Raw genomic sequence first — 14,540 nt, 5'->3', positions numbered from 1 at the left:
AATGAGATGACTCTTTACCCATGTGATCGGCTGTATCCATTCACAACCGGTCACATGTAAATGAGGAAGTGTCGTTATTCGGCTCTCCTCGCCTCACACTGTCAGAGTGTGAGACAAGGAGAGCCGATCAGCGGCTCCTCCTCATAGGGGAGACAAGGACAGGTAATCAGGGCACTGATTATCAATGCCCCTGATTATAGAAAATGTAAATAAAGTGCCAATTACTGCCCAACATCAGTGCCCACAATCAGTGCCAATAGTGCTGCCAGTCAGTGCCTGCTCATCTAGGCACTGATGGCCACTGACTGGCAGCACTATGGACACTGATTGTGGGCACTGATGGTGTTGCCCATCAGTGCTCATTAGTGCCACCTGTCAGTGCCCATCAGTGCCCCCTGTTAGTGCCCATCAGTGTGGCATATTAGTACCTCCCCATCAGTGCCCATAAGTGCCACCTCATCAGTGCCCATAAGTGCCACCTCATCAGTGCCCATAAGTGCCACCTCATCAGCGCACATCAGTGAAAGAGAAAAATGATTTATGTTCAAAATTTACTCACAGAAAATAAGAAAATTTTCTGTCTTTTTTTTTGTAAGAAATAAGAAACCCAGAAGTGATTAAACACCACCAAAAGAAAGCTCTATTTGTGGGAAAAAAAGATAAAAATGTCATATGGTTATAGTGTAGCATGACCGCGTAATTGTCATTCAAAATGTGACAGCTCTGAAAGCTGAAAATTGGCCTGGGCAGGAAGGGGGTGAAAGTGCCCGGTATAGAAGTGGTTAAGTATATAAATAGTAAGAAAGCGAGGCCAGAACACATTGGCCCCATAAAAGATGATGAAGGGAATCTGGCCACAGAGGACAGAGAGATGGCGAAAGTGCTAAATAATTTCTTCACAAAAGAATCGGGGGGCTACACTAACCCAGCTTGTAATGATAATTAAATAATACACCTCAGGAAGTACCGCCATAGCTAACAGAAGATAGACTTAGAACTAAACTAGAGAAACTTAACATAAATAAATCCCCGGGACCAGGTGGCTTGCACCCGAGGGTTCTTAAAGAGCTCAGCCAGGTGATTGCCAGACCATTATTCTTGATCTTTAAGGATAGTCTACAGACAGGTATGGTGCCAGCTGATTGGAAAAAAGCCAACGTGGTACCAATATTTAAAAAAGGGCCGAGATATATCCCGGGTAACTATAGGCCGGTCAGCCTAACATCAGTAGTCTGCAAGATTTTGGAGGGGATGTTAGGAGACTATATACAAGGCTTTAGTAATGGAAACAATATTATTAATAGTAATCAGCATGGATTCATGAAAAATCGTTCCTACCAGACCAATCTAGGGGTCAGGAGTATGTAATGTACAACATAGAGTATATAGTGCAGGGGTCAGGAGTATATAATGTACAACAGAATATATAGTGCAGGGGTCAGGAGTATGTAATGTACAACATAGAGTATATAGTGCAGGGGTCAGGAGTATGTAATGTACAACATAAAGTATATAGTGCAGGGGTCAGGAGTATGTAATGTACAACAGAATATATAGTGCAGGGGTCAGGAGTATGTAATGTAGAACATAGAGTATATAGTGCAGGGGTCAGGAGTATGTAATGTACAATATATATATTATGTAGTGTAAGGGTCAAGACTCATAATATTGGTATTCAGTAATCAGTGGGGTCTTAAATGCTCACATGAGTCAAGTTGCAGAGGTCCCACACCACTGCCTCCCATCTCCTGAGACTGAATACATTGTTTCTATGTGTTTATCAGATGATGGGGGATCTAGGTGGACCCTCCGTACTGCTCTCTCCTTTACAATAAAGTCTCCTCTTACCCGGTGATGTGAGGGGCGGCTGATTGTCCATCATGACATCCTTGTAGAGATCCTTGTGTCCTTCTAAATACTCCCACTCCTCCATGGAGAAATAGACAGTGACATCCTGACACCTTATAGGAACCTGACACACACAATGATACAGTCACCATCCAGACACATCCCTTGTCTGTTACTGGATAATGTCCCAGAATTCCCAGCACCGCTCACCTCTCCTGTCAGCAGCTCCATCATCTTCTTGGTGACTTCTAGAACCTTCTGCATGTTGTGTCTTGTATGGATCAGGGATAGATGTGGGGGGATGGTGATGGGATTCTGGATTCTCGAGGATCTTGTGGTCCTATTATGAGATCTCCTTCTTGTGTCATTTTCAGTAGATTTCTTCATTATCACTGTACAGTTCTGTGTTATACAAAGATAAATATCAATCTCCCACAGGGACGTCTTATTATCATTACGGGCCCCTGGGTAAAGTAATGTACTGGGGCCCCTACCAGGCTGTTCAAATTTACTAAAATAAAAGAATAAATAGTTGATAGAATTAAACAGATATTTATTATTACTTTCAATATAATAGATTTTATACAATGAGAATATATGACACAAATCAAAGACTAATCAACACAGGGCACAGGAGAGTAGAAGGACATGGTACAGTGGAGTAGAGGGGCACTGTGCAGGGGAGCAGAAGGGCACGGTACAGGGGAGTAGAGGGGCACGGTACAGGGGAGCAGAGGGGCACAGTACAGGGGAGTAGATGGGCACCCGTACAGGGGAGTAGATGGGAATGTAAAGGGGAGTAGATGGGCACCGTACAGGGGAGTAGAGGGGCAGGGTACAGGGAAGTAGAGGGGCACGGTACAGGGGAGTAGATGGGCACGGTACAGGGGAGTAGAGGGGAATGGTACAGGGGAGTAAAATGGCACAATAAAGGGGAATAGGAGGGCACTGTACAGGGGAATAGGAGGGCACAGTACAGGGGAGTAGGCGGGCACAGTACAGGGGAATAGGAGGGCACAGTACAGGGGAATAGGAGGGCACAGTACAGGGGAATAGGAGGGCATAGTACAGGGGAGTCGAGGGTACATTACATGGGAATAGGAGGGCATAGTACAGGGGAGTAGGAGGGCACAGTACAGGGGATAAGAGTGGTATAGTACAGGGAAATAGAAGGGCACGGTACAGGGGAGTAGAAGGGCACAGTACAGGGGAGTAGAGGGGCACAGTACAGGGGAGACGAAGTACAGGGGAGTAGAGGGGCACAGTACAGGTGAGCAGAGGGGCACAGTACAGGGGGAGTAGGAGAGGAACAGTACAGAGGAGTGGAAGGGCGCAGTACAGGGGAGTAGAGGGGCATAGTACAGGGGAGTAGAAGGGCACAGTACAGGGGAGTAGAAGGGCACGGTACAGGGGAGAAGAATGGCACAGTACAGGGGAGTAGAGGGGCACAGTACAGGGGAGTAGAAGGGCACGGTACAGGGGAGTAGAGGGGCACAGTACAGGGAAGTAGATGGGCACCGTACAGGGGAGTAGATGGGCACCGTACAGGGGAGTCGAGGGGCAGGGTACAGGGGAGTAGAGGGGCACAGTACAGGGGAGTAGATGGGCACGGTACAGGGGAGTAGAGGGGCATGGTACAGGGAAGTAGAGGGGCACAATACAGGGAAGTAGAGGGGCATGGTAAGGGGGAATAGAGGGGCATGGTACAGGGGAATAGAGGGACACAGGGGCAGGGTACAGGGGAATAGAGGGGCACAGTACAGGGGAATAGAGGGGCACAGTACAGGGGAATAGAATGGCATGGTACAGGGAAGTAGAAGGGCACCTTTCAGGGGAGTAGAAGGGCACAGTACAGGGGAGAAGAGGGGCACAGTACAGGGGAGTAAAAGGGCACAATACAGGGGAATAGGAGGGCACAGTACAGGGGAATAGGAGGACATAGTACAGGGGAGTAGGAGGGCACGGTACAGGGGAATAGAGGGGCACAGTACAGGGGAATAGAGTGGCATGGTACAGGGAAGTAGAAGGGCACAGTACAGGGGAGAAGAGGGGCACAGTACAGGGGAATAAAAGGGCACAATACAGGGGAATAGGAGGGCACAGTACAGGGGAATAGGAGGGCATAGTACAGGGGAGTAGGAGGGCACAGTACAGGGGAATAGGAGGGCACAGTACAGAGGAATAGGAGGGCATAGTACAGGGGAGTAGGCAGGCACAGTACAGGGGAATAGAACGGCATAGTACAGGGCAGTAGGAGGGCACAGTACAGGGGAGAAGAGTGGTATAGTACAGGGAAATAGAAGGGCACGGTACAGGGGAGTAGAGGGCACAGTAAAGGGGAGTAGAGGGGCACAGTACAGGGGAGTAGAAGGGCACAGTACAGAGGAGTAGAAGGGCACAGTACAGGGGAGTAGAAGGGCGCAGTACAGGGGAGTAGAAGGGCGCAGTACAGGGGAGTAGAGGGGAACAGTACAGGGGAGTAGAAGGGCACAGTACAGGGGAGTAGAGGGGCACAATACAGGGGAGTAGAAGGGCGCAATACTGGGGAAGAGAAGGATACAGTAAATAAATGTTATTTGGATACAGTGTCGCATGACCACAAAATTGTCAGTTAAAATAACGTAGTGCCGTATAGAAAAAATGGCCTGCTCATGAAGGGGGTTAAATCTTCCAGAGCTGAAATGGTTAACCACTTAAGCCCCAGAGGATTTGGCCCTATTTTGCGTTTCGGCACTGCGTGACTTTAACGGACAATTGCGCGGTCGTACGGCGCTGTACCCAAACGGATGATGTCCTTTTTTTCCCACAAACAGACCTTTATTTTGGTGGTATTTGGTTACCTGTGCGATTTTTATTTTTTGCGCTATAAACAAAAAAAGAGCGACAATTTTGAAAAAATAACAATATTTTTCACATTTTTTTACATGAAATTCCCCCCCAAAAAAATATAAAAATCAAAATGTTTTAACATTTTAGGCCAATTTGTTTTCTGCTACATATTTTTGGTAAAAAAAAAACGCAATAAGCGTATTTTGATTGGTTTGTGCAAAAGTTATTGCGTTTATTAACTACGGAAAAGATTTATGTCATTTTTATTGTTTTTTTTTTTAACTAGTAATGGCAGCGATCTGCGATTTTTTTGCGGGACTTTGACATTGCGGCGGACAGATCGGACCCTTGACTGACATTTTTGACACTTTTGCTATAAATATGCACTGTTACTGTAAAAATGACACTGGCAGGGAAGGGGTTAACTTTATTGGTGATCAGTGGGTTAAATGTATCCCTAGGGGCATGATTCTAATTGTCAGGGGGCGTGGCTTGTTAGATCATAACAGAGACATACGATCCTACAGAGCAGGATCGCATAGCCTCTGTCATGATCTAAGGGAGAATGACAGACGGCTGTGTTTACATCAGCCGTCTGCCTTTCTCCCTCTCCTGAGCAAGATCGCGAGTGGCCAGCGGAAATCGGAGCCGCCAGGCACACACACGGGGATGGCCGTGAACGAGCGGGGGCGGGAGTGCGCCACCCGTGGTGCACGCTCGCCCCTCACAGGCTCCTGGGCGAGCGATGTAGTACTACGTCGGTTTGCCCAGGAGGGGCTGACTGCCGCAGTAAATATACTGTAGGCGGTCAGCAAGTGGTTAATTGGCAAGACTGTCAGTACATTGTTCACACTGATCATTAGTGCAGCCCCATCAGTGCTGCCAATTAGTGCCTCCTCTCTGAGCTGAGAGCATCTCTGTCATGCAGCTCAGAGCCTGCACTGATAGTTCCTCCTCCCTCACACAGATGGGAGAGGAGAGAGCCGATCTGCTCCTTCTCCTCCCGCCCCTCTCCTCCTGTGTGCACCATGGGAAGGGTGAACCCCAGCAGCTGAATGATCAAATTCTGCTTAGCTTCACACTTCCCACAGTGCACACAGGAGGAGAGGGGCGGGAGGAGAAGGAACAGATCGTCTCTCTCTTCTCCCATCCATGCGAGGGAGGAGGAACTGTCAGTGCAGCACCTGGCTGTATGAGAGAGATGCTCAGAGTCCTGTGGCCAGCCACCCCGCTGGGGCCCCCCGAAACCTGGTAGTTCCACCGCTGGTACGTACAATTTATGTATTCATAGTACTTGTGTGGATGTTGTTATTGATTAGCAGATCATCAGAAGTCTCAAAGTGACTCTGAATACATCCCAGTATACAGCGGAGTCAGATATAACCCCTTCATTACACTCACCTCTCCAGTCAGCAGGCTGAGGATCTCCAGGGTGAGGTTCAATATCGTCTCATTCCGGGGAAATTCCTTCCTTACATTCTTTACAAAACTCAAATTCTGCTGATTCTCCATCATGACGTCCTTGTAGAGATCCTTGTGTCCTTCTAAATACTCCCACTCCTCCATAGAGAAATAGACAGTGACATCCTGACACCTTATAGGAACCTGACACACACAATGATACAGTCACCATCCAGACACATCCCTTGTCTGTTACTGGATAATGTCCCAGAATTCCCAGCACCGCTCACCTCTCCTGTCAGCAGCTCCATCATCTTCTTGATGACTTCTAGAATCTTCTGCATGTTGCTTCTCTCAGGTTTTAGGGAGTCACATGGAGGCACTGTGATGGTCATATGATCACCTGACTTCACTAGAGGATATCTCTGTATTGAGGAACCAATAGGAATATCATGTTAAAATCCTAGAATCCTCCTCACCTCTCCGGTCAGGTCTGTGTTTTATTAATAGAGATATGAGTGATGTCATGTGACCTCTCAGTATCCTCCTTACCTCTCCAGTCAGCAGGTAGATGATCTCCAGGGTGAGGTTTAGTATCTTCTCAGTCATGTGAATCCGGTCCTCTTCCATCCTCATTGGTGCCATCATTTGATCTATACAGGTCTCCTTGTAGACGGATAACTTTGGGAAATGAAAGTAATAATTATATGGATGGCATTGGTCACACAGTATTAGGATGGGGATGTGATGGGGGGGATAGAAGGGTTACTGTACATTTAAGGACTACTGCCCCCATGGGAACACATTTAGTTTGGACTGTTTAGTGTTTTCTATATTTTCAAGGCCTGGGACCCTCTTGACCTGCCGGATCAGAAATTCCCTTTTCTCTGTTGGGTCTGTTTGGTTTCTGAACTGAATTTGATTAGTTTTTGATCTGCAGATCTGCAGACAAGGAATAATAAATATGATTCTTCCTTTGACTTGTTTGCTCTGAGGCAGTGCTGTGAGGACAATGTAGGGTCATCATGATGTCCAGAAAGGGGAACTTGCTGACTCTTGGTGGGAGTTGGCGGCTAATCAGGATAATTGCTAGAACTTAGGTATACAAAGCAGACCAAGTGAAATCACTTAGTTTAGTAGGGGATAAGCCTCACCGTCTCACCTGTAGGGTGACGGATTACCTATGTGTTTAACCAGACACAAAACAGGGAGGAAGAAACGCTAACAAGGGAGCTGTTCAAAGATTGTATAATTCCCAAGCAGTGTTCAGGACTAAAAATCAAGTACTTTATTGAATATGTATTAAAAATTATAGAGAAATCACATTTATCAATAACGAGTCAATAAACACACAAGTAAAAAACAGCCCAGGCGACAACCAAAGACTAAAAATGGATCAGCTCTGTTCACTAAAAACTAGGATAGCAGATGAAAAAATAGTTAAAAAGTCGGACAGACAAAGTCCCGTTATGCTGCCGCAATGGGAAGAGGTATATACTCTCACACAGTTCCTTACTGCTAATTATAAGATTTTTTCCACAGTATTATTGATCCCTTGGGATAAATATAATACAGGAACACAGGCGATAGAGTGCCGTAGAGGTGGCTATAAGAGTTCATGCAAATCATCAGCTAGTAACGAGTATAAAAAGTAATTCACAGCGGAGCCAACTGATGACTCGCAACTATATCATGAATCAAAGTTGCTGATGGCAGATCAAATTTCCTCTGTATAGCCACAAACGTATATACTCTCACTAGTGGTGCACCGAAATTTCGGCAACCAATATTTTCGGTTGAAAATGGGCCTATCCCATTTCGGCCGAAAACAGGTTAAAGATGCCGAAAATGAATGGCCGCTAATAGCTGTAAGAAGTGAGCCCTTCACTTCCCTGTCAGGCGGGTATCTCCGCTGACCGCTCCTTTCTGTTTCTCCGCTGACACCGGGTGCTTTATTGTGAGCTACACTGGTTGGTAGGATGGCCAGCCGACTGGCGTCTAGCAACCAGTGACATTCGAGGAGAGGACCCAGCATGCACAGCGTCCTCCTCTGTGCCTATTGCAGAATGGCTCCACCCACCTCCTCCGTTTATGTGCTCTCATGCTGCCACTGCGGAGGAAGGTAATCTGGCTGTCTGCTGTGTTTGTTCTCCCTCTCTTTCTACATGTGCTCTGGTGCTGCCGCTGTGGAGAAAGGTAATCTGGCTGTCTGCTGTTCATTCTCTCTCTCATAACAGCATATACTGTATATTACTACCCTTTTAAATATACAGATCCAAAGCACTTTAGATGACTTAGATAACAACGATCAGCAGGGCATCCAGGTCATCCCTGTCTCCACCAGGCAACCAGGAACCGCCATTCACTGCCCCCTCCCACTCTTCAATTTTTGTCCTAATTTCATCCCTTGATTCTTCCTCAGCTCAGGACCAGCATTAAGGCAAAAATACCTCCATGGTATGAGTGACCCATTTTAAAAATAATTATTCCATAAAATATACTAATATAAAAAATGAATTATAAATTACCTTTATAATCAGAAAGGCTGGCACTTCTAGATGCACATGCATGTGACGTCACTTCTACTCTACAAACAAATAACTCACATGCTACCCACCATATTTTGTGGCCAAAAAAGTATTACTACAAACCCGATTCCCAAAAAGTTGGGACACTGTACAAATTGTGAATAACAACAGAATGCAGTGATGTGGAAGTTTCAAATTTCAATATTTTATTCAGAATACAACATAGATGACATATCAAATGTTTAAACTGAGAAAATGTATCATTTTAAGGGAAAAATACGCTGATTTTAAATTTTTACTTGCAATAGATTTTTATTGAAATTTACATAACATAGGAAAAACAAACAGAATCAGGGTTCAACATGAAATGGGCCGTACCAGGAAAAAAAAGAGAGAGATGAAAAACGAAACATGTACATATGCAAACAGTATATGTAGAGTATCACGTAAACAATTGAGTAAATGCTTCAAAAAACAATGTCAGAAGTCAATCAGGAAAACACATTAATCATAACTGTATTAGCAAAATCAGCCAGGTGCAGAGGAGAAGTATGGACTCTGTAACCAAACTTGCCAGTCTTTGTTGAATTTAAGACCTCGGGACGTTGAGTAGGCATATGCCTTTTCTAAAGAACACTGCAAGTTCACCAGACGCACCGCTTCCATATGGGAAGGTGCAGCGGATTGCTTCCAGTTTCTCGCTATGACTGTTTTGGCAGCTATCAAGATATGTACAGTAACCATCCTCATAAAGGGCGGGATTGACTCCAGGCCCAATGAGAGGAGGGCTAAAGCAGGATTGGGTGGTGTGAGAATTCCAGTAGTGGTAGACAAAACTCAAAGATCTTTCTCCAAAAGCTAGAAAGTCTTTTACAGGACCAAAATGTGTGTAGTAGCGATCCTACTTGGTCACAGTTACGCCAACAAAGAGGGCTCTGAGAGTCATACATTTTAGATAGGCGATACGGCGTCAGATACCACCGTGTGAGGATTTTTTGCGCTTGCTCCCAGTGATTGACACATTGGGTGGATTTATAGGAGCTACGAATGGTAAGTTTCCACTGTGCTTCGGAGAAAGACGATTGAAGTTCCCCCTCCTACGCTATCATGTGTGCAAGAACGCCAATTTTTGTCCAAGGATATTATAGACTAAGGAAATACCTTTTGTTGGAGGAAAGGGGGATGTAAGGAATTGCCATACTTGCAAGGGGAGACAAATTACAGGAGGAGGGTGTTTGCGCAGGAAACTTGATAGACTATTGTGCTGGGAGATTGAATTCACGCCTTAATGTCTCGAAAGGTTTGGAGTTGGCCTGGAAGAGTTGGGTAATTGTGTTGATGCCGGCCGCTTGAAACCTGGAAAGATTGGTGCAGGGGAGCAGTGTAGATAGTGTGGTGATCGGGAGAGGAATGGGCCTAGACAGCGGGGTTGCAGGAAGATGCGCAAGGAGGAATCTCCATGATGATAAGGTAGCTTGTGTGGGCAAGGGCAGAGATTGCAGGTTCAATGGCTTCCACATGTCTGCCAACAGCAGGGTAGAGAGGTCGGTGGTTTTTAAGAGTGTGGATTCTATAGAAATCCAGGGTATGGTAGGATGATCTGCAAACCAGTGGCGCAATGGAGCTAGGCGAGATGCAGTGTAGTAATCAGCGAGATCGGGGAGCCCTAGGCCTCCCACCGACTTGTGTCTAATCATATGAGTGTGAGCACATCTAGCCCTCTTCTTCTGCCAGACAAACGTGCGCAGTAGCTTAGTTGGGGGGAGAATGTATTTCTTGGGAAAAAGTAGGGGTAGAGTGCGAAAAATGTATAAGATTTTGGGTAAGCATACCATTTTGAACGCGGCTATTCTACCCATCCAAGATAGTTCGGAAGTTCTGAGCTTGGTGATATCCGATATGATTGATTTTGTAAGAGGGGACATGTTCGCGGCAACCATGTTGGAAGTAGGGAACGTCAGGTCTATGCCTAGGTAATGTAAGGGTTGAGTGGACCATGTATAAGGCAAGATCATCTGTAGGTGTGAGAGGGCTGTCGGATGGACCCTCATGTTGAGTATGACTGATTTACTGAAGTTGACCTTGTAATATGAAATTTTGCTAAAGGATTGAAGAATGTTGTGGGCGGCCGGTAAGGAGACTGTAGGGTTAGTGAGGCTAAGAATAACATCGTCTGCAAAAAGTGTAATGACATGGTGGGAGCTGGTGAATTTAAATCCAGAGATCAAGGGACTTTGTCTCAATTTCGCTGCAAGAGGTTTAATTAGGAGATTGAATATTAAGGGGGAAAGTGGGCAGCCTTGACGCGTACCATTAGAGATGGAAAAGGTTTTAGAGAGTGTGCCAGCCGACAGCACTCTAGCAGAGGGATTGGAATATAGAGTAAGGATGGCAGATAAAATGGGGCCAGAGAAGCCAAACCTCGCCAAAACGGCTCCATGTAGCCCCAATGTACGCAGTCGAACGCCTTCTCTGCGTCAATAGACAGGAGCAGAGAAGGCGTTAGAGTGCGCTCCGCATAGTGCATCAAGTTGATTACGCGTCTTGTGGCGTCAGGGGCTTGGCGACCCTGGACAAAGCCCATCTGATCTGCCCCGACCAGGGTCGGCAGGACTGTGGCAAGGCGGTTGGCAATAATTTTAGCATCAATTTTAACGTCAGTATTTAATAAAGAAATGGGTCTGAAATTGGCCGGAGTGGTAGGTGGCTTCCCGGGTTTAGGGAGGGTGGTGATATTGGCATGTAACATTTAGTTGGGCAGGGAGCCTATATCGACGGCTTGAGAAAAAAGGTCTAACATATGGGGGGAAAGTATTTCTTGCATGGCAGCGTAATATTTATTAGTCAAGCCGTCAGGACCTGGGGATTTATAGTTTTAAGAGTTTTAGATAATTCTGAAAGGGTAAGGGGACCACTGAGATAAGATAACGACTCAGCCGATAAGGACGGAAGATGAAGATGCTGAAGGAAGGTTTAAATGTCATTATCGGTGGGTTGGGGGGTGGAACTAATTGTAAAGAGCATTATAATAGTCTGCAAAGGCATCTGCGATTTTTTGGGGGTGTGTGTGTTTTTCGTTAGTGTGCGGGTGTATAATAGAGTCTATTCTGGTCTTGATTCTTCTAGCTTTTAGGCGGGAAGCTAGGAATTTGCCAGCCTTGTTATGGGAGGAATAGTAGTTTAAGCGGAGGCGCGCTAGCATTTTATCATGCTGTTCAACTAACAGTCTGCGCAGGTCTGCACGAAGAGCCGAAAGTTTAGAAGCGTGTGCCGGGGAAGGGGAGGTTTTGTTTTTGTCATCGAGGGAGTGAATCTCTTTAGTGAGGTGTTGAAGTGCACTATTTTGCCGTTTCTTAAGGCGAGAGCCTAACTGAATAAGAATGCCTATGATGAATGCTTTATGTGTATTCCACAGGGTTGAAGGGGAAGTTTCTGGGGAAGTATTAAAGTGGAAGAAGTCTTGCAAGCACTTCCGCAGGTGCGTCAGGGAGTCAGGGTCGGATAGAAGCGAGTTATTGCATCTCCAGATTGAGGAGGATGTGGCGGGTGGGCCAGTAGATATTATCATATGGACCGCAGCATGGTCTGACCATGTAATAGTGGAAATGGAGGTATCAACAAGAAGTGGTAACGTGACGGAATCTACTAGGAACATGTCAATACTTGTATAAGTATTGTGGCTCGCCAAGAAGAAAGAGTATCCTCTCTCCTCCGCGTGTTGATATCTCCAGTCATCGTGGAGCCCCTCAGAGTGTAGGAGTGTGGCAAGGGAGGGCAATTTGGATTTGGTTCTAGCTGAGGAATCTAGGGCGTGATTGGCTACCAGATTGAAGTCACCACACAAGATCAGTTTGCCTACTTTCAGTTTCATAATTTTCGAACATAGCTTACGCAGAAAGCGAAGTTCGTGTAAAGACATTGATAAATAGAACAGTTGATAATAAGAAAGCGGCCTTCCGCATCTTCCACCACCCTAGAGTAGGAGAAAGAAGCAAAATTCTGAAATGCCAACATCACACCTCTCTTTTTAGCAGTGAAAAAAGCTTGGAAAACATGCGGGTAGTCAGGATGAGTACAACGGGGAGCATTGCCTTGTTGAAAATGAGTCTCTTGTATTGCCAAAACGTCAACCTTGGCTGAACTGGCTTCCTTCCACATTGAATGGCGTTTTGCAGGTGATTGAGCCCCTTAACGCTCATGGAGAGAAATTTAAGAGACATGGACATACAAGAAGAAACCTAGCATGTGTTGATATCCCAAAACGATGATGTCTAGGCCAGTGGCATGTGGGAATGTGAGGCAGAAACTGGATTGTGGTTGACCTAACCCGTCCTAGGGAAAGGTCAAGGAGAAGCAAAAGGAAAAAGGAATAGTACCTGAGAAATACTCCATGGTAGGCGAGGAATGCATAGTATCCGAGTTCATAGGAAGGATGATCACGGAAGTCCTAACAGGTACCCGTTGGAGAGAGCTGTGGAACTGCGACCATGTGCGGGCGGTGGTTTCGAAGCTGGAGAAGAAGTTACATACTGCATATGAATCAAGAAAATGCAATGTCACATGTACGGCAGGATTGGTGAAGATTAAACCAAAAAAAAGTAAAGAAAAAACAACAAAACAGTTAAGAGATAAAAAAAACAGGTGGGTAGCTGGAGCTACAAAAGCAGCGGAGGGTAAAGAGCAGGGTGGGTTGTGCTACTTCAGAGCAGCGAGGGCCAGGCACACCCGGGAAGATACTATGGTGATTGTCACTTAGGACGATTGGGGGATCTTGAGGATCTGGACGCTACCTGCCATTCGGGTTGCACACGAGGCGGTAGTGGAGGTATCTCTCTACCATTGGGAGGGTCAGAGGCATCAGGAACAATACCCCACTGTAGGAGCATACGCATCCCTTGGTCAATGGTGGTGATTTGAGTAGAGGAACCTTGGTGGGTCACACAGAGTTTCGCAGGATATTTCCACTTGTAGATTATTTTGTGATTGCAGAGTGCCTTGGTCACGGTGTTGAGGTTACGCCGCTGTTGTAGGGTATATTGAGAATAATCTGGTAGGATTTGAATCGTCGCGACTTGGTCTGGGAGGCGGTCTTTACGCCTGAAGGTATCCAAAAATTTTTCCTTCGCCCGGAAGAAGTGGATCCGAAGCAGCACATCTCTGGGTACCTCCTGCGGAAGGAATGCTGGTTTGGGGATCCGATGGATCCTATCTATGGTCAAGTCCACGTTTGTCAGCTCAGGGACAGCCTGCAGGAAAAGGTCACGCACATATCCGGGGAGCTGATTGGGTAGGACGGTCTCAGGTATGCCACAAAGTTTCAAGTTGTTTCGCCAAGATCAATCTTCTAAGTCAGCAATTTTAGCCAGCATGTGGCGAATGTCATCTTGTTGGGCAGTATGAGAGTCCACTAGAGTATTGTATGAAATGGTAAACTCGTCCATTTTATTTTCTACGGTATTAACTCTGTCACCAAGACCATGCAGTTATTTTTGGCAATAGGCAATGGAGGCTGTAACATTGGCTTGCATGGACTTGTGCAACATGGACATCATGTCCTTTAGGGCGGTATCTGATACAGGCTGTCCCGTGGTGGGGATGGAAGCAAAAGGGTCTGGTGGAGGAATATATGCCCATGCAGTAGTGGTGGTGAAGTCATGGTCACTCACCTCCATGGAGGAATGGTGGAGCGGATTGTGGCCCTCCTCCCACCGAGGCCTCGATTTTGCCAGGCTTTGGGTGGATGGCGTGGAGGGAGAGGAATCTGCTGAGCACGCTGGCCTCGTCGGTGTGATCGGGTCCGAGCAGTCAGGGCACGTTGATGATGTCATTTCCGCCACATGTCCGGCAGACGCTAGAGGGCGGGTGTCTCGGTGGTGATTCGAGGCTCCGGCGCCATTTTGCGAGAGTCCCGAGGCAGCCAGGCGGAAAAAATCT

The 14,540-nt window shown here is 46.4% G+C and overlaps 1 protein-coding gene across 1 annotated transcript; it reads right to left on the bottom strand.

Annotated features, from left to right (window-relative positions):
• Positions 1–1,780: 1,780 nt before the first annotated feature.
• On the bottom strand, positions 1,781–6,755 carry LOC309543658 (uncharacterized protein; the record flags this gene model as incomplete). The annotated part of the gene is made up of 5 exons (XM_082276112.1): positions 6,631–6,755; positions 6,369–6,503; positions 6,079–6,282; positions 2,059–2,250; positions 1,781–1,972 (listed from the first exon to the last, which is right to left on the bottom strand). The coding sequence occupies exons 1-5, from the start codon at positions 6,724–6,726 to the stop codon at positions 1,781–1,783; spliced, it is 819 nt and encodes a 272-aa protein (XP_082132238.1). The 5' UTR covers positions 6,727–6,755.
• Between the last annotated feature and the right edge of the window lie 7,785 nt (positions 6,756–14,540).

Source organism: Pelophylax lessonae (genome assembly GCF_965119305.1).
Source record: "Pelophylax lessonae genome assembly, contig: HAP1_SCAFFOLD_273, whole genome shotgun sequence".
Lineage (NCBI taxonomy): Eukaryota > Metazoa > Chordata > Amphibia > Anura > Ranidae > Pelophylax > Pelophylax lessonae.
This window is presented reverse-complemented; position numbering and strand designations above follow the sequence as displayed.